At 41.5% G+C, this 19,943-nt stretch overlaps 1 protein-coding gene across 4 annotated transcripts in view; it reads left to right on the top strand.

The window, feature by feature from the left end:
- Nucleotides 1-1,556: 1,556 nt before the first annotated feature.
- Nucleotides 1,557-19,943, top strand: part of SPATA6 (spermatogenesis associated 6) — a 41,856-nt gene continuing 23,469 nt past the window's right edge. Inside the window, exons 1-5 of one of the 4 annotated variants that reach the window (XM_063427783.1) lie at nt 1,557-1,743; nt 3,024-3,177; nt 17,163-17,226; nt 17,622-17,858; nt 19,478-19,571. In XM_063427783.1, coding sequence (XP_063283853.1) covers nt 17,215-17,226; nt 17,622-17,858; nt 19,478-19,571 — 343 coding nt within the window. In that variant the 5' untranslated portion in view covers nt 1,557-1,743; nt 3,024-3,177; nt 17,163-17,214. Of the gene's footprint in view, nt 1,787-3,023; nt 3,178-17,162; nt 17,227-17,621; nt 17,859-19,477; nt 19,572-19,943 lie in introns of all 4 variants that reach the window. The other 3 variants (XM_063427784.1, XM_063427785.1, XM_063427787.1) reach the window with 3 other exon arrangements.

The following is a 19,943-nucleotide window of genomic DNA, read 5'->3' as shown; positions in this document are numbered from 1 at the left end:
AAAATTACTGATTCGCTTTTTTCTCCAGAGCCGAGTCTTCTGTTTTTGGGAGGAGCGGTGGGGAGGGGGGTAGGACTGCAGGCACAATAACAACTTCTATAAAAAAAAGTTGTTAAAGTGTCAACAGTGTCCCTTTAATACTAAACACCACCTCCGTATGCCTATTTCCTCAATATATATGATCCCATCTATCTGATTATGAAGACATGGACTATTCTTTTTATATAGATCCATTTGAAAATGAAAAAATTATACCATCCACTATACCGAGCTCTGAGTTGCTCTAAAAGTTGTGGCTATTTGGAGCTTCATTTGGAATGCCAACATTTTGAACAAAAGCTTTAGACATGGAGATAGTTTAGATTCATAGCTGGTGTTCCTAAATAAAAAGTAGAAAGCAATCACCATGGGAACCAGCATAGCCATGGTAATTGCTCCACGTTTACAACTTTTTTTACTTGAAATATTTCTTATAAATGTCCCTATAGTGTGAGCCGTGCACCAATGGAATTCATTTTTCCAGTGCCATCCACAGTAGTTTTCATCATATTCTCACTAAGGAATAGCAAGACTTTGTCATCACACATCTAAAATATTAATTTCTTCCGGTGGCGAAAAAGTCACCTTCAGCCCCCACCATCTAAAATTCGCCTTTGAGCCTAAAGTGTATTTATTTTTCAGTGACAGAATCTACGATCTGCAAATACTTCTGCATCTCAAGTGGGCTTTGTCGATATTTAATTTGTAAATCTGGCAGCCTGACCTTAGCACAGCAACCAACGTCTCAAAGTTCTTAGAAAGGACATTTTAAATGACAGGACTTAAAGATCAATTACAGTATTGTTTCTGAAATGTCATGTGTTAACCAATTTCTGATGTCCAGACCTTATATTGCTCTGACTTTCCTGCCTGCTGGCTGTGTTTCTGTGATTTATACTCGTACAATCTCATAGTGTTGCTAACCTTTTTACTGTGTATTTTTGAGCTTAAAATAATGTCTCGAATGGCTTAACCACAGCTTTTAAACATGGCAAAAAATAACATGTTTTCCAGGAGTATTGAAATAACTAGTGCAAATTATGCAAGCATACAATTTTGTGCACGGTTAAATTATGTTTCACCCACACTGAAAGTATTTATATTAAATGAGGAAAATAATGCCATTCCATGTTGGACTGTGTGTCCTAAACAGGGACACTTGGTTAGTGTTAATTTTACAAACTCTAAAGAGGGACTGTGTGTCCTAAACAGGGACACTTGGTTAGTATTAATGTTACAAACCCTAAAGAGGGACTGTGTGTCCTAAACAGGGACACTTGGTTAGTGTTAATGTTACAAACCCTAAAGAGGGACTGTGTGTCCTAAACAGGGACACTTGGTTAGTGTTCATTTTGCAATTCATGGTGTAGAGATATAAATGAAGTGCTGAGAATGTAGAAAGGGAGGCATGTCCCATACATTTAATAAATATAAACAATATAGTATGATTGGCAGCCATGGAGGGCCTGATTAACCCATTTCCTGCCGGTTGTGGACCGCTGTATGGCCCATCCCCTGGTTACTCCCCATCCTGTCTCTGATCGGGCTGTCTGTGTCCCAGACTCGGGTCTCAGCCGAGGGTATAACGGATTTACCGGTCCCTGTGGTGTCAGCCCGTCCGCCCCGCTGTGGGTGGAGGCCGAGGCCTGCTACATCCCGCAAGCCGGGGCCTCGAGTACACCCAGTCCCCGGGATCCTGCACGGGTAAGCCCGCCTGACCTGGGGGCAATGCAGACCCCACCACCATGTAAGGAAAGCAACAGAGAGTAGGCCAAAGAGGATACCCCGCTGACACCAGTCTGTAGGCGGGAATAACGCCATCATTCCCATCATCCTCAGCCACCCACGACATGATGGGAATTGTAGTCCCCCATACCTAGACTGACTGCAGTTACAGTTAGCATCACCTGAGCAGGTATATCAGGATTCATTTCAGGTATCTGTGCAGGCCACAACTAGTACAATTTATATTATTATTATTATTATTATTATTATTATTATTATTATTATTATTCTATCCCAGGTCCTTACTTGTGTTTGTCTTGCTTTAAATAAGGTATGTAAGAGCTACTTGTCTCTTTTTTTTTTTCTTAGGTAAACCTGAATGGACTTTATGTTATAGCCGCTGATAATCTTCCTCCCAGTATAAAATGTATTTATTTTAAAAGACCATCTTTGGGAGTGAGAGTTAATGAGCTGTAGATGAGCTGATTGATGTGTTATGGCGTGATTTAATGGCATAGGATACATGTGATGAGCCTACCAGTGGCATGAAACACTACATGATATAGATATGTCCCTAATACGGTAAAAGTGTATTTTATTATTTGCCGTTTCGTTCAGGTGTGATTAAGTGGCAAAATAACTAACTCTAAATAATAAAATACACTTTACCCCCACATTCTAGGTAAGACAAATATTATATGAGTTAGTTATTTTGCTCAAATCACACCTGAACGAAACGGCAAATAATAATAAAATACACTTTAATCCCTAATGCTATCTTTTTAATAATAATAATAATAATAATAATAATAATAATAATAATGAACTTTTTTCAAAACATATCTTTATTTATGGGCTGAAGTTGGGTGTTTATCAACTGGAATTAGAAATTCCCATTTCCACTGGACACACATTTTATGCCCCACAGTATAAGTAAAGTAAATATTGCCATAAGAAAATGATCACAGAGGAATTCTGCAATGCATAGTACAGGGCATCACATTTCATGCACTGCCCCAATGTGTATCCAGCAAAGCAGACCGGTTTGGCAATCCTACATGGGATAGTGTTTTAGCACCTTCATTGTACTTCCTGTAACAAATGTGTAGACCGGAATACATTTTATTTAACAGATTACCAATTCGATAGCTTGAGCAGTTCCAAAATGTTACCCATTATTTTATGAGCGTATGACAGGATCAGACAAAAACAAACACTGCTGTTAAATGTTAATCTGAATGTTATCTTTGATTATCCAGCAGGGGAAAGCAAAAGCCACCTCCAAGGCAACAAGACAGAATTAAACAGAGTCTGTAGCAACCGTCACATATGTACTACTAAGGCAAAATGAGGAGTGACTGACTACTTGTGATCTGCCCTTGTAGCCTGACTTCTACCTCCATGCTATGACCTGTAAGTACATTCATTATTTAGGGCTTGATATCTTTTTGGTGCTCATTGAATGTACTGCATATACAGGGGAGAAGGGGAGACTGTCCTGGATGTAAGAGGGGCACCTATCTTCTGTCCAGTTCTGCTTTTTCCTATTTTGGCTACTTATTCCCTTATTTGAGCCAAAATATTTATTGTTAATAATAGTTATAAAGCGCCAACAAGTTCTGCAGGGCTGTTCAATGGCTGGACTAACAGACACATATTTGTAACCAGATGAGTTGGAAGCACAGGAACAGAGAGGTTTGAGGACCCTGTTCAAATGAGCTTACTTTCTAGAGCAGGGGTAGTAACCTTTTAATACTTACCACCCACTTTTGTATCTTTGTTTATGGTAACATTTTCTTATCACCCACCAGTGCTGCAGTAGCCAATTTTATATTGCAAGGTGGATAAAAAAAATACAAATAAAATATTTTTTCTATTCTACGTTGTGTGTGAGAGGAACTGTGTTAGTGGCAGTGTGTGAGTGTGTTTGTGATGGAGGCTGTGTGTGTGGGGGGCAGTGTGTGTGTGTGTGTGTGTGTGTGTGTGTGTGTGTGTAGAGTGCATAGGGTCTATGCTGTGTGTAGGTGGGTGAGATGTGAAGATGTGTGCTATGTTTTTGAGATAGAAGTGGCAGGATTTGGCAAGCAACTAGACATGAGAGGTTGAAGAAAACACCTAGTTAGCGGGCCTGCGAGATAGAACTTATGGTAGTGCCATTGACATTAGAGGGAGACGGGGACAGAGCCAGCATGATTCAAACACAGCCCTGGCCAATCAGCATCTCCTCATAGAGATGAATTGAATCAATGAATCTCTATGAGGAAAGTTCAGTGTCTGCATGCAGAGGGAGGAGATACTGAATGTTTAGATGCATTTTAGGCAGCTATGACCCAGGAAGGATCTCTAACAGCCATCTGAGGAGTGGCCAGTGAAGTTATCACTAGGCTGTAATGTAAACACTGCATTTTCTCTCAAAAGACAGTGTTTACAGCAAAAAGCCTGAAGGTAATGATTCTACTCACCAGAACAAATTCAATAAGCTGCACTTGTTCTGGTGACTATAGTGTCCCTTTAAGGAAGTGAACAGCCATCCTGTTAGAAATAGCTTAGAGACGAGAGAGAAACAAGTCACTGCGAGAGATTAGGAGAGGAAATATAGAAGTTGTTGATGATCAAAAGTGTCGAAAGCAGCAGAACGGTCCAGGAGAATTAGGATAGAGTAGTGACCACCAGATTATGCAGCAATCAAATCATGGAATACTTTGGTCAGGGCCATTTCGATAGAGTGACGAGCACAGAATCCAGACTGAAGTGAGTCAGCGAGTTGGATTCAGGGAAGTTAGTTAATGCCACATACACAACTCTCTCAAGGATCTTGGTGGTTAATTGGGTATTTGGGGTCAAGGTTGGGCTTTTTTAGACTTGGGGTTACAGTCACCTGCTTGAAGGATGACAGAAATGGGCCAGAGGAGAAGGAGACAGAGCATGAATAAGATGTGAGGGAATAGGTGGTGGGGCGTGAGGAGCAGACCAGACTGGAAACCTCTTCTGTCATAGCTGGTTCGAGTGAGCATAGAGTGAGTGGGGTTGGGGGAAGTATTGATGGGGGAAGGTGAGAGATTTGAAATCTCTTGTCATTTTTTTTTCCTGTTAAATTTTTTGTTTTTCTTGTTCACAAACTTGTTGCTTCCAGTCTATTAAACATAAAAAACAAAACAAAAACAAAAAAACGATGTAGAAGTGCCTTTTTCTTTCCTAAGTAATTGTCCACTACTGTTAGAGTAGCAGTATTGTTGTAACCGGTAAACCCTTTTAATAAGCTTCTTCTTTATTGTTTAAGAAATAAAAATCTTTCAAATTGCAAATACTACTAATAATAATTTGACTTATTTGTGGATGTAATGGTGATCTCATAAAAAAGTAATATAAAGTAACAGAACGATGGATTATTTTGTTGTGTGAAATAAAAAGTCACCAATGTGTGAAGGGTAGATTAGCATTTCTATATGTAAGAAAATGGTAAACGCGCACGTAACGGACACACAAGTGGAAGCAAATGCGGCAGTTTTCATACATGACGTCCATTGTGTTCAGAGCTCATTTTGAGCTAGGTTGAGGCACAGGTTTAAAACCATTGCCTTGGGTTACAGACAGAATGTCTAACAAACATTGATTTGGGATATTAATACTTTATAGTCTAGAGCAGGTGTCAGGATGGAGAGTCTATCTTTCTGTGTGTGTGGATGGCTCTGTGCAAAAAATCCGGGACTTTGCATTTACTCGTATGACCTTTTTCTGCAGACACCCATCCACATATCAGTTCTCCCCGAGTATTGTGGGGTGGCGATATCGCCCTGGACTTGATAGTAACGTAGAGGTTCTGCGTACCTCCAGTAAACAAGACATTTTCTTGTCTATTGGAAATCCTCATAGCGATATCACGTGCTTTTTGCTATTAGGATGTCTTAATAGTGTTTCTCTAACAGGACTTTTCAATCTGTTGGCCAGTGTTGATACATACATATCTCAAAAGCAGATTTTATTTGCCAAATATATTTGTCATATCGGGGTTCTGCCTGTTTTTTCTAATTTCATGGAGTTTTCAAGTATGGATGCAAAAGGCATACACTCATTACTATCATAACTCTTGGTGTCGATTTTGATCAACCTTCTCTGACGTTCCTCCAGCATTTACTTTTTATTTTTTTTTATCTCTAATGTTCTTTAGTAACTTTGTAACTATCAATATGTATTTCTACTATTTTGTTGCAGCATTTATCATGAATTAATTTGCCTCAGCCTTTAGATGATTAAGTAGATTTTGATTTACCTGCAACATGATTGGTAGTGAAGCATAAAGATGTGCACCATTTAGGAAGTCACTCAATCCATCCATCCACCCCCTACTTCTCACCAACACCCCTTTGGCTTTAGAAAGTTAATATTGTATGATTTGTATCTCTGTTCAAGCTGGGAATAAGCAGCTATATACGTTTCTAACTGCAGCTTGAGACATAATTTGTCCTAAGCAAAAAGTCCTTGAATAAAATTTTGGAATGCATCCCATTAAGCCTGGTGCTCATAAATACAATTTGTACTGAATAAAATGGCACTTGAATTAAGTGCTGTTATAGATATATATGCATATGTCATTATCAGTAAATGCAAGATTTATGGTCTAAGAACCCATTACTGGATTATACAGAAAGTTTTACGGGGTTTTCAGTGACATTACAGAATCTAAAGTTTGATATAATACTTCCTTGGCGTGTATTAATATTAATATTAATATTGCTTTTATTTATGTTTAAACATTTCATTGGTAAAGATATGAGCATTTAAAGGGACACTATAGTCACCAGAACAACTACAGCTTATTGAATTTGTTCTGGTGAGTAGAAACATTCCCTTCAGGCTTTTTGCTGTAAACACTGTCTTTTCAGAGAAAATGCAGTGTTTACATTTCAGCCTAGTGATAACTTCACTGGACACTCCTCAGATGGCTGTTAGAGATCATTCCTGGGTCATGGCTGCCTAAAATGCATCTAAAACATTCAGTATCTCCTCCCTCTGCATGCAGACACTGAACTTTCCTCATAGAGATTCATTGATTCAATTCATCTCTATGAGGAGATGCTGATTGGCCAGGGCTGTGTTTGAATCATGCTGGCTCTGCCCCTGATCTGCCTCCTTGACAGTCTCAGCCAATCCTATGGGGAAGCACTGTGATTGGATCAGGCTACCACTTTTGATGATGTCAGCAGACTGTTTGTTTTTCTAGGCAAACAGCATGTAGATCTACTGCTTCTGACTTGAATACAGTAAGATGTTGCTATATTTATGGAGGCATCAGGGGCAAGATGGTGGTTTTAACACTATAGGTTTAGGAATACATGTTTGTGTTCCTGACCCTATAGTGATCCTTTAAAAATGTATGCATCTTAAAGGGACACTGTAGGCACTGTAACTGCTTCATTTAATTGAAGTGGTTATAGTATTAGGTGTCACCTGGCACTGTACTTTAATTCAGTCTTAAGCCATTTTCTAATATTTTTCAGATTTAAGTTTTGTTTATTTTGTTGTATGTGCATAAACATGGGTGATGGGGAAGGGTACAGAAGGAAAAGGGGAAGGGGGGTAGGGGGTATACATATTTTTCCACATAAACAGTCTCGAGTCGCAGCTCGCAAGTACCAATAACCGTATGCTCTTTCACATGAGGCTATCTAATACATCCGGCACTCCTGTTCTGCATGTCCCATAAATTCAGTCAATAATAGCATTGTAGAATTACAGCGTGTACCTCACATCTAGTTACATTCACACTCCTATGTATCGGACTGATCAGTGTATGCTTAATGGGTGTCGGCGATATAATGCTGTTGTTGTGCTTATATATGGCCGTCCAACTGTTTCTCCCAAAGGCTTGTCCATTGTGCCCATGAAACTTGGAAGGCTATTCTTTGTGGGGCAGTGGTAATGGACATATATTCGTAAGTATAATATTGGTGTATTTTGGTTAGGAGTTGGGATTTAGACGGGCATTGGGGTTGTTTCCACTGAGTTGCGATAAGATTCCTTACTGCTAGTATGATTAAAGCCAACTTGCGTTTGACATGTTTTGGGGTCATTCTTGGGAATGAAAGGAATAATCCCGTGTGTATGTCTAAGGGAGGTGTTGTGATGTCTATGGACTCTAGTACATTTTGTGCCGCCTTCCAGAGGGGTCTGATCCGTGGATATGTCCACCATATATGCAGCATTGTACCCGTCGCCGCGCTACACCTCCAACAATGTGGTGGGACGGTTCTGTATATCGTGTGTAGCTTTTGGGGTGTTAGATACCACCTGTAGATCAGTTTTTTGTGGGCTTCAATGTGTGAGTGGCATTGTGTGAGGCCTTTCAGTGCCTGCGTGGATGCAAGTATTTCTACATCAGTTAGCAGTGTTCCCTCGTCTGAGAGCCATTGGGTGACATAAGCAGGAGTGTGTGGTGGCATCGATTTTAAGAGAGTATGATAACATAGCGCAAGGGTTTTGGGTTTAGTTGGTGTTTGCCAACATCTGTCATACAGCAGATCTATTTCTTTGGAACCCATGCTGTTAGCCGCTGGTGTATGTGCTACATGGGATGGGATCACGCTCTGGAGTTGCATGTAGGGAAAGATTGAGGAGTTGGACAACTGAAATTCCCTCTGTAAATCTGGGAATGGTTTGATAGTGCTGTTCTGTAAAATTTGGTCCATTGAAGTGATACCCAGTTTCGTCCAGGACTTCATTGAGAGCCAGGGTGATATTGCCCTCAAGGCTGTCAAAGGAGTGCGGGGGTGGAATTTGTGTGTGGCATTCTGTGTGCGCCGTAACATGTCCCACTGAGAGATGGTGAGCAATGTGGTCGGGAAAAGGTTCCCTTTTGTGGGGCGAAGCGACTTTGGAGTCCATAAGATATCTGTTAGAGGCGTTGAGCCTGCTTGGGTTGTTTCCATATCTACCCATTGGAATACACCTTTGGGTGTGTGTAATTTAACCGCGGTTTCTAAGATAGCCGCTTTGTAGTAACTGTATAAATCCGGTAGGCCTACACCTCCATCTGCAGTGCGTTGTTGTAGGAGGCGGCGGGCTAGTCTGGGTTTACGAGATTCCCAGATGTATGAGGATAGGGTCTGTTGGAGCTTTTTAAAGAATGCGAGTGGAGCCTTCAGTTGCAAGAGGCGGAATACATAGAGCAATTTTGGGAGTAGGGTCATTTTAATGGTGTTTATTCTACCTAACCAAGACAGTTTGACTGGCTTCCATTGGAGGCATATCGACTTACAAAGAGGGAGCAGTGGTTGGTAGTTGTAGGCGCTATTTTGATCCCTAAGTAGGTAATGTGATCCTTTCTCCAGTCGAAGGTATATGTTTGAGTGAGGTCTTGGATCAAAGAGTGTGGTAGACCTATAGGTAGGGCTTGTGTTTTAGATTGGTTTAGTTTGTAGTATGCGAGTGTGCCATATGTGTCTAATAGTTGTATTAGTGTTGGTAGGGATGTTGGTACATCACTTAGTGTTAGGAGAATATCGTCCGCAAACATAGAGAGTTTGTATTCGGTGGAACCTATCGACATTCCTTTAATATTTGGGTGGTGCCTGATGATGTGTGCCAGGGGTTCCAGGGAGAGGACGAACAACAGGGGAGAGATGGGGCAGGCCTGCCTAGTTCCATTGGTGATGTTAAGAGGCGTGGATATGAACCCGGCGTTTGCCACCTGTGCTGTGGGGTTATTGTACAGAGCCATTATGCCCGATATGATTGGTAGGGTGAAACCAAACGATTGCAGGACATGCTGCATATAATCCCAGTTGAGCCTATCAAAGGCCTTCTCGGCATCTAGTGCCAGGAGAAGACCCTTGGTTTGGTGGATGTTCGTATGGGCAAGGATATTCAAAATTTTCCTGGTGTTGTCCGAGCCCTGTCTTGTTTTAACAAAGCCAGATTGGTCGTTATGGATTAGTGTAGGGAGGATTTCGGATAGTCTGTTCGCAATTAACTTGGCATAGAGTTTGGTGTCTGTGTTGAGTAAGGAGATTGGCCGAAAATTAGGGCAGTGTGTGGGCGCTTTTCCCGGTTTTGGGAGTATAGATATGTGAGCTGTCAACATCTCAGGTGGCAGCGATCCCTCAGAGAAGCAGTGGTTAAACAGTGTAGCTATATGTGGGGAGAGGATCGGTGCAAAAGATTGGTAATAGAGATTTGTGTATCCGTCTGGGCCCGGTGCTTTGTGTTTGGGTAGTTGTGCAATAGTTTTTTCTATTTCTTGTATGGTGAATGGTGCAGATAGGGCCTTAATGTCTGCAGGAGTGAGTTTGGGCAGGTTTGCTTTGGCTAAAAAGGCCTGAATAGCGGGGGATTGGGGTGGGGTGATCCCAGGGTCATCCTTAAGGTTATAAAGGGTACTATAGTACGAGGCGAATGCCTCTACTATATCCTGTGGGTCGGTAAGTTTTCGCTTGGAGCTCGTACATAAGTAGGCTATCTTTGAGTGTGCGACACGTGTTTTTATCTGCGCTGCTAGGAGCGCCCCTGCTTTGTTGCCTTGCACGAAAAAGTTATGTTTATAGCGTCTGAGCATAAAAGTCGTTTTTCGTAGTTCCAGGTCGCGGAGTTTGATTTGTAGTGTCAGAATTTGGCGTTGGAGGGATTGTGTTGGGGCCATTTTATTTTTGTGAGTAAGGGTTGTTAGGTCTGAGATTAGAGCGGTATATTCTCTAAGTCGTTCTTTTTTGGCGAAGCTACCTGCTCTAATGAGCAGGCCTCTAATGACCGTTTTGTGCGCTTGCCATACAGTGGAAATGTTCACTTCGGGGGTCATGTTTGTTTGGAAGTAGGAGATCAGGTCCGCTTTTATTTGATCATTAATTTTGGGGTCCGTTAGGAGGCAGTCATTTAGCCGCCATGACCCTTTCCCTGTAGAGGGGAAGTGTTCTTCTAAAGAGATCGTGATCGGTGCATGGTCCGACCAAGTGATCAGGCCTATTTGGGCTGAGAGGACCTTATGCATTGTCAATGCCGGTAGAAGAAATCTGTCAATTCTTGTATAGGTATTGTGAGCTGGGGAGTGAAAGGTGTAGTCTCGTTCTAATGGATGTAGGATTCTCCAGGGATCTAGAAAGTTGTTTTGTAGTATATGGTTACATAGCGCTGTTGTGGTTTTATTTTGCTTGCGGGCTGACGCAGAGGTGAGTTTGTGGGTTGATGTTGTATCTAATGAGCAGTCTAAAAGGAAATTGGTGTCGCCTCCTAAAATGAGTTCCCCAAATTTATATCTGTTGGTTAAGGCAAAAATATTGTCCATAAATTCCGTTTGATTTGTGTGTGGGCCATAAAAGTTAAGGAGAGTATAAGGCTCATTATTAATGTAGCATTGTATCAAGAGGAATCTCCCTTGTTTATCTCCCACTTTTTTGACTAATGAGAATGCCACAGCTTTGCTGATGAGGATGGAAACACCTCGTTTCTTTTTCTTGTAGCAGGAGTGATAATCGTGGGGGAACGTTGCGGAGTGGAATTTGGGGCGGTTTCCCCACTGAAAGTGGGTTTCTTGGAAGAAAGCGATGTGGGATTTGTGTTTTTTCGCTTCTTCTAATGCCAATCTCCTTTTGTGTGGGGAGTTAAGGCCTTTGGTGTTCAAAGATAATATCGTAAGTGTCATTTATATTGGTGGGGCCAGATAGCTATTTGTGAGGCGGGATAACCTGGTTTGAGCCTCTTACTTTGCAGATTTGTATTTGTCTTCAAATATCTCCGTGAGATATGAGGGTTTGTACTCCTAAACGACCCTGTGTTTGGATTTCCAGTTGCGACTCCACAGCCGTGCGCGCTCTTAAACTGAGCCGCATGTGGTAGTGTGTGCTTTATGCGGTTGGGTAGGTGTGTAACCAGGGATGGGTAACAAATACATCGGGTATAGTGGGGTAACTGGGTGGGGAGAACTATGTACAGGTGTCTGTCTCGGCAAGAGCCTGGGGGGGGTTAGCAAGTATCGAGACATTTGACCCTCTATGTCTGGGCATAATCGGATTTGCCCTAGGTTTCTCCATCTCCCTAGCTGTGGATCACCCAAGTCCATGTTGCAGTTTCAGTAAGCTGCCTTGAAAGGTGATTCACCCATATGTACATGTAGTTCCCCCTTCTTTTATTTATGTATTTATTTATATATATATATATATATATATATATATATATATATATATATATATATATATATATATATATATTTTTTTTTTTTTTTTTTTTTTTGGCAGTTTTATTTATTATTTATTTTTTTTTTTTGTCAATCTTTCTTTTATTGAGGCAGGAGTTAAATGGGGTACAGAATAAAGAAGAGGGGATGCACAGTATTTGTACAGAGTGGGATTGCTTTAACACAGTAGTACATCTCCTTCGAATGACAGCCTCATCTTATATTTTATATTAAGCAAACTTTTCAATAGGTTAATAGCACGCATAAAGTAACAGTTATCAAGGTAGTTTTAACTAAACGATTGTATCATCAAGAGTTAAATGAATTAAACAAATGTAAAACAAATGAAAAACCATCTACGCTTGTCGTTGCTAGACTAGTTATGAGAAGTAATTAAATCTAAATATGTAGGTACATTCCAGCTTAACAGTGTTGTCAGCTGCATATTTAAAGTAATAAGATCGATATTTCGACAGCTTATGTTCTCGTTTGGTTTAGATGAGTTAACAGGACGTACAGATCAGGTAAGAGTATGCAGAAGAGTGACAAAGAAGGACACCCTGAGATGTACATTTCAAATATAAACAAGGCTATGCAGTGCATGGTAAACTATATGTGTGTCCAGAGTGTGACAGGAGATCAGTGCACGTGTTATATTGTAAAATAATGCATAATACGGCAGATTTTTAAACCCCTGGCAACGGTTATAAACAAAAAGGTAAACGTTACGTAAAGCGCAAGTGTGTTTAGGAGAGTCCAGGTATGGTTTAAGCATTACAGCCCCACTGCGTGTAAGGCCAATTCAGCTGCATCTCTCCTGCAGGTCGATCATCCGATCCCTATACGCAGCTGGGTGTAGGAGCAGTTGAAGAGGCTTATCTGGTCAGCCATGCAGGCCTTCGTAGGCCTGGCGCCTCCTCGGCCCTGGATCAGTGTGAGGGCTGGTACCTTCAGGCCACGAGCCTGGGGTCCACTTGGGTCCAGGGTCTTTCCCGACGAGCGGGTGCGGCGGGCCTTGCGTGTATCTGGCGCGGGCCGTCGTGTGGGTTCTGTAGCCCTCCGTTTGTGTGGCCGGTACCTGCGGGTTGGTCCCCCCGTTGCCCTCTGTCCAGGCAGGCGCTTCATTTTGGTTACTGTGGATTGGCGTTTTTTTGCGCCCATCAGAGGTTTCCCGGTCCTCCCAGGGCTGCTGGTTTGCCTTTTAGGTGGGTCAGGGAGTGGTATGACTGTAGCTGGTCGTATATGGGCCATTAGCTGGGCCCAAAACTTATCAAAAATGATGTCCAGAGAGTCTCTCGCTTTAGGAGTGGGGTAATGTGATGCATGCTGCTGCTGCATGTCACGAGTGCAGTCGTCGCTTTTGGCCGCCATTTTCAAGGCCTTCCCCTCTGGTCCGTCTGCTTGAACCGTCGTTTGCAATAGCAGGTCAGTGACCGGGTTGGGTCTGTGTGGCGGGGACCGGGATGTCCCCCACCGGTCCAAAGGGGGGGGGGGGATGTTCCGTGCGTGCTTGTGGCTCGGAGTGTTGAGCGGGAAGCGGCCGCCTTCCCAACTCCCCTTCTCTCACTTGCCTCGTTCCGCCGTTTCGGGTCCCGAGCACCTATTCGGGTTCCTCCATCTATTGAGCCCCCGTTTGTGGATTTTCCCGGTATGTGCGCCCTGATTTTCAGCGTTAAATTTCCCGTTCAGCGGGAGCTCGAGCTAGGCGAACGGGAGTGACTCAGAGTGGGTCATGAATATATACATGCATTAAACAAACATTTTGTTAAATATAATTAGAAAACATATAAGAGGTGGAACTAAGATCGGTTCTCGTAAAATAGAAAGGTGGGTTATCGTGCCCATTATCGAGTAAACAGGCGCCAGTGTGGACAGTGTCACTTAGCTGTAGCGACTGCGTTCCAGTCGCTTTGGACCTTCTGCGGCGGTCTGCGTTGCTCTTTGCGCTCTCCCTGTGGGTGTTCTCGCGGCAGAGCAATGTCCCATTCAGCGAGAATCTTCCTGCCGTCGTCTTCGTTGGTGATGTGCCGGTCTGTGCCGTTGCGCCTGACAATCAGCCTAGCTGGGAAGCCCCATCTGTAGAGCACATTAGCTTCGCGCAGGGCTCTTGTTATCAGGGAGAGCTCTTTCCTCTTCAGGAGAGTGGATGCAGAAAGGTCAGTGTATAATTGAACCCCTTTGAATTTCTCCGGTAAGATTAGTGCTTGCCTGGATGCTCTCATGATCTTTTCTTTTGTTGTGTAATAGTTTGGCAATTGCATCTCTTGGTGTTGATGCTGGCAGGGCTTTCGGTTTTGGCAGCCTGTGGATCCGGTCAATGAGGAAATCTGACTGGGCGAGATCGGGGACCAAGTGCTGGAAAAGGTCAGTGGCATAGGCCTGGAGGTCTTGGGGGAGAACCTCCTCTGAGATGCCGCGGAGGCGGATATTGCTGCGCCGGTCTCTATCTTCGTGGTCAGCGACTTTTTCCGTCAGGCGGCTTAGCTGGGTTTGCATGTCTGCATAGGCATCCGCCAGGGTGTTGTGAGCGGAGATGATTTCCTCTGCTTTGTCCTCTAGGCGCGACGTGCGATCTCCGAGCGCCTGGATATCGGCCCTGATGTCTCTCGCCATTCTAGACAGATCAGCTTGTAAGGAGGTCTGCATGGTTTGTAGCATTTTGTGGACCGAGAGGTCCGTAGCTGGAGCCATCGACGGTTCCGAGACTGAGGTGGTGTCGCTGGCGTCAGAGTAGGCCGCTGGTGAGCGCTGCAGGTCGGCGCCATCTTGGGCCTGCGAACGTGGCGTCGTCAGCGCTTGTATTTGCAGCACGGATTGCTTCTGTTTATTTTTTTTGGCAGATTTGGATGCCATTCTTGTGGGAAACCTGATGCAGGTTTAGTTAGTGAATTTGGGCAAAATAAGCTCTATCTATTAGCTGTCTAGGGTCAGTTCATGGAGGAGCTAACAGCTCATGCGACCGTCCGGTTGAGCAGTCAGGCTAATATTTTAATGTTAAACAAGAGTCCCCAGCAGCTCCTCTCCTCCGTGCAACTTGGAGTAGTGAGAATGCATTAGCCTGAGCTAGAATGTGTGGCTGTGATTGGCTGGAAGAGTCTGCTGATGGTTTGAGCCTGTCAAAGTGCCCACTGCTATGAATCGGTATGGCTAAAAGGAAGTGCGTAATCTCTGCCTTCGCCATACCTCCACAAGGGACTCTCATTCAGTGTGAAAAATTCTTGAAAATGGTTTAACACTGAATGGAATGGAAGGACTTAAGGCACTATAACCAATTCAATCAGATGAAAAATGCCTACAGTGTCCATTATTACTGATAAAAATCCAAAAATCATTGATCTTTGGCAACATAGGCTCTCCATTCTTGTATTCAATATAGTGTCAATTATAGTGTTGGTTAGTGCGGCCGGTATCCTGTGTGCAAAATGGTGGTACAGAAGAGATTTGAACAAATGGCATGGCCTTAATGGGAGTTGCTGCTATGGCTATTTTATTTCAAACTGTATTCATCCATTTACTAACGTTGCATATATTGGTGTAGTCTTATTCATTTCACCTTTTGTGGAGGCTTAATCACAGTCCATCACATTTTTTTTTTTTTTTTTTATTAGTTGGGCAGTCTAGACTTTTAACTCCATATTTAACCCCTTAAGGACCAAACTTCTGGAATAAAAGGAAATCATGACATGTCACACATGTCATGTATCCTTAAGGGGTTAAATCAATATCCACCCTTTTGATCATAATTGTCTGTTTGAAGCATTATGAAAAACTGCGCTGTTTGGAATGTACACATTTAAATACATTTTCTGTTCGTTTTTAAAATGTAAGGTATACTCAGCAAAAGCATAATAGGACATTCTAAGAATCCTGTCTACCAGAACTTATTACTGTGTTTATGGTGCAAGGAGGTTTACGTAGAGGCCTGCATTTAAAAAAAAAAAAAAAATTCTTTCACCAAATAGCGATTTTTACAACATTCAGGTCTCGCAGGCTATCATTGCCATTTAAATTTGGATGAACTATGATTAATTCCTGGTTATATCTGTAGCAGCAATAGGTCCTTTTCGGTTCCTGTAGAGTCGTGGTTTTTGTTGTTTCACTCAAATATTGTTTAGACAGAAACCAAAACGACTGTACCCATATCATCCTGTCACTAACTAGTACACTAAGTGGTAAGGGTAACGGTGTTTAGAGTGTACCTTTAAATTACTGTGTATTTGATGGTATGCAGCTTTTGCATTATTTGGGACGTGGTGTAACTTTAAGTAGAATTTGTATTCTCCATAAGTGTTAGCTAGGTTGCTTCTAAAACTATATTAAAAAAAAAAAAGTTAGAATCCTAGAAGGGTTTCCATGGATGCTTTATAAACAACCATGCAGTGTGGGATTAGAAACCTCTATTTGTGGCATATAGACATCCTGGTTGTCTATGTATGGCTGCCATTTTTATTCTAGCCATTCATTCATTCATTCTGTAATCTGTTATGCATGGTATCACATTGTTGCCCAGGAGGATGTGCAATTAATATTGTTCTATGTTGTATCGTGGAACGTATAGCAGTATCCATATCTCGAAATGCCTGCGCCTTTTGGTGTAAATACTACAAAATATTTAACTTGTCAATCCTGAGTTTTGTTCCGTTATATTCATTCTTTCAATTGTTTGTTAAATTCTCATTCTATGTTAAACATGTTTATTTTGTATAATTTGTTTATAAAGGGTGGCCAAGCAGATGATTATATGGTGTAACATATTTGTACTCTGCTGACAACACGCTAGTGCCTTTATTTTGAATAGTCTACTATTATTTTTTTTTTATAAATCAGCAAAAATGCGTTTTTGGCATGGAAATTTGAAAACACCTGGATCTGTTGTAGGGTGATTACTTTTCCGCCCCAGTGTTTTTTTTTATTTTTTTATTCTGATAATCCATGCTACTTAGACTCTTCACTCCTGTCAAACACATGCTTCGAAATAAAAGTCAGAACTTAATTGTTGTACAAAGCAATGTAATCATTTGTAATTGAATTGTCACAAATGCAAATGTTATCTGCTTGACATTTTCTACCAGTCCTGTGTCTTTTCTAATTATCTTTATTAAAGTCAGGAGTTTACAAAGGGAATGTTTTACAATTAAACCCCAGTTTGTTACACTGCATGGCATTTACCTCTGATAGCCTTTTCTCCTAGATCTTGAAGTGTAATTATTGTTTTTTTTTTGTGTATCCCCTCTAGAGAGTTGTTCAAGAACATACGTTTGAACAAGTGACCCAGCTACAGTCAGAGAATGCAAGAACAGGTTAGAGATCACATATTCTGCTGCTATCGTTGTTTAATGACAAACTACGGTAGATTATGTAAAAGAAAGTCCAAGGGAAAGAAAAATGACTTCTTTTTTTTTTTTCTATTGAATGAGAAGTGGTCCGGATTATGTTTATTTCCTCATGTTTACGGCCACAGACACCTCCTGTACTAAGGAAAGTAGACAGCTCAATTAGACTTTAATTAACAGTAAGTGGTTTTATTGCAAAGAGTTTAAAACGTGTAAATGGTTGATGTAATTGAAGTGGTCAGCTGTTTGCACTGGGATGCGGCAATCTTCATTATTTTTCAGGTATTTAGTTTGTATAATCCTTTACAGCCTCAGAGATCTCACCTATTTATTTATTTTTTTTTAATTGTTTTTCTTTGTAGAATCACTTGGGACGCTCTCGGAATACAGTGCTGTTGCGAAATAACACTTCCTACATGACCACTAAGAATTACGAGCGGCCCACCATAGCCTCGAAATCTCGTTCTCCATCCCCGTATACGAGGAGGCGTATGTGTGAGCTGTCTGAAGATGCACGGCAAAGGCTGGCCCATCTTAATCTCGGTCCATACGAATTTAAGAAGGAGACTGATAGCAAACCGCCATTTGTGGTCAGACATGTATGTTTATCAAGTGTTTGTTCTGTTCCTCGTGAGATCTGTTTGTTAGTGCATGTGTTAAAGATTGCATATTTTTTTCCTGTCCATGTACAAATTCAACATTCTGTTGAGTAATGACTGCAGCCACCATGATCAAATTTGTTAATTTTTTTTTCTTGGCTGGCTTATGCAGGGCACATCTCGGTGAGCAGAACTTTTCTAACAAGTTAAAAAATCCTAACTCTGGTTCTTACACACGTCATTCTCGCTTGTGCAAGACTCCATATTAATGCTGATGCAATATAAACATTGTGTTCCATATTGGCACAGGTGCATTTATGGGAAAAAGGGCTAACGATATATATGTGTGAAAATAGTGTCCCAAAAAAGGACTATTGGTGTGTACAAGCGATCCTGAAAAGGGGATAACCCTTAATTTTGACAATTAGAGAAAGTACACAGGTGTCCAGAGAAAAAAAAAATCCAATGGCCAGAAAAGGCTCTTTTAAAAATATAGAGCTAGTATAATGTTAAAAATTATATAATTTTATTAATTGTAAGGAGAAAAGACATATAACGTAGACCCATTATAAAGAGCCACAAACAAATAAAGGCTCAGTTTATACAGATAAGTTGGGGGATACTCTATATTAGACTGGATGGGATGTTGACTGAGGATGATGGGGATGGGAGTTGAAAAACCTAAAACGGTTTATATGTCCATTGCAGTAAGCCACTTGTGGCTATAATAAAAGGGAATATAAAACCATGTAAATCAACACCACTTTTATGGGTAAAGCTGCATTGAATCTAAATGTATACACACAAACTGACAACTGTTTGTAAAGTGCAATTGACCATTCTTTAAACTCTGTTGTGAAACAAATGATTTGCACCCCTATGCTATAAAAAAGGTATTGCATCTCACTGTCTTGGACCTTAGAAGTACATAGGCAAGATAGAGCTAAACTCAAGAGGCAGCAATTGCCCAGAGCACCTGCCTTGCAAAGACTTCTTATTGAGCTGCATTGGGAGTCTGTGATTGGACAGCCACAGAAAGTATGGGGTAGGGAAGAAAAGGAAGGGCTTGCAGTAAGCCAATATTTCATATACTTCCAAAGAAAAAATGCAGAATTAAAGGACATGCATATTTTCTTTGGGGCTATATCTACTAAATTTGGTGCCTTAAAAAAATAAAAATGTATTTATTTATGTATTGGAGGACAGCTGAAAGTGAGGCGAGGGGGGTGTGAGGGTGCTGGAGGGGAGGAGGTTGGAGAATGCCCTAAAGAGTAAAGATTTTGAAGGATTTTTATCTAAATGTTGGATGATCTTCTGGTAACAAAGCCCTATGATAAATAGGGAACATGATCAACCAAGCGTGCATACATTTCTTAATACACACAGATAAATCTGTGAGTTATACACATACAATACAGCATAAAAGCAAGCATTGTGTGTGTGCGCACAGCTTTCTGATCGGAACACAGACATTTCCTACATTTACTGTCCAGACAAGATTTTCACCAACCCTTAGTTCTATCCGTCTGTCAATGTATCTTTTTATAATTTGTATTTCTTCTCTCAATAGACCTTTTTTTACTCCAATAACATACTGTTATTTGTATGTTTTTTTTAAGATGAAAACATTCAGTATTCCTCATGACACTTCATTTACCTTGCACTCACCCAAAGGAAGTAGAAGACCAGAAGAATGGGACGTAGAGTACAACGGTGAGTGCTTTCTCGCATGTTTTGATGTTGTGCTTATAATACATTTTACACAGAGGCTCACATCAAAATGCAAGGTCATTCCATGCCGTCCTAACTGCTTGAAAGCCCACTATGGCTAGGATGCCATGGAATGTCCTAGTCTCGTTATATGATTAAGGCGCCCCAATCTCCATGCTGGATGATCGTTTTTGTACCCCCTTTGACTGCCGCCACAATTTGGTTATGGGGGAGGTGATGGAAAATAGATGTTTAGGTGGTGCACTCACTGGTGTCTGGTGACATTGAAATAGCTCTGTCTGTTCTTCTCTTACCTGTTCTATTAATATTGGCAGACGCCACTGTTATATAATGGTGCATGGTATTAGCAGGAAT

This window comes from Pelobates fuscus, chromosome 7 (assembly GCF_036172605.1).
Source record: "Pelobates fuscus isolate aPelFus1 chromosome 7, aPelFus1.pri, whole genome shotgun sequence".
NCBI lineage: Eukaryota > Metazoa > Chordata > Amphibia > Anura > Pelobatidae > Pelobates > Pelobates fuscus.
This window is presented reverse-complemented; position numbering and strand designations above follow the sequence as displayed.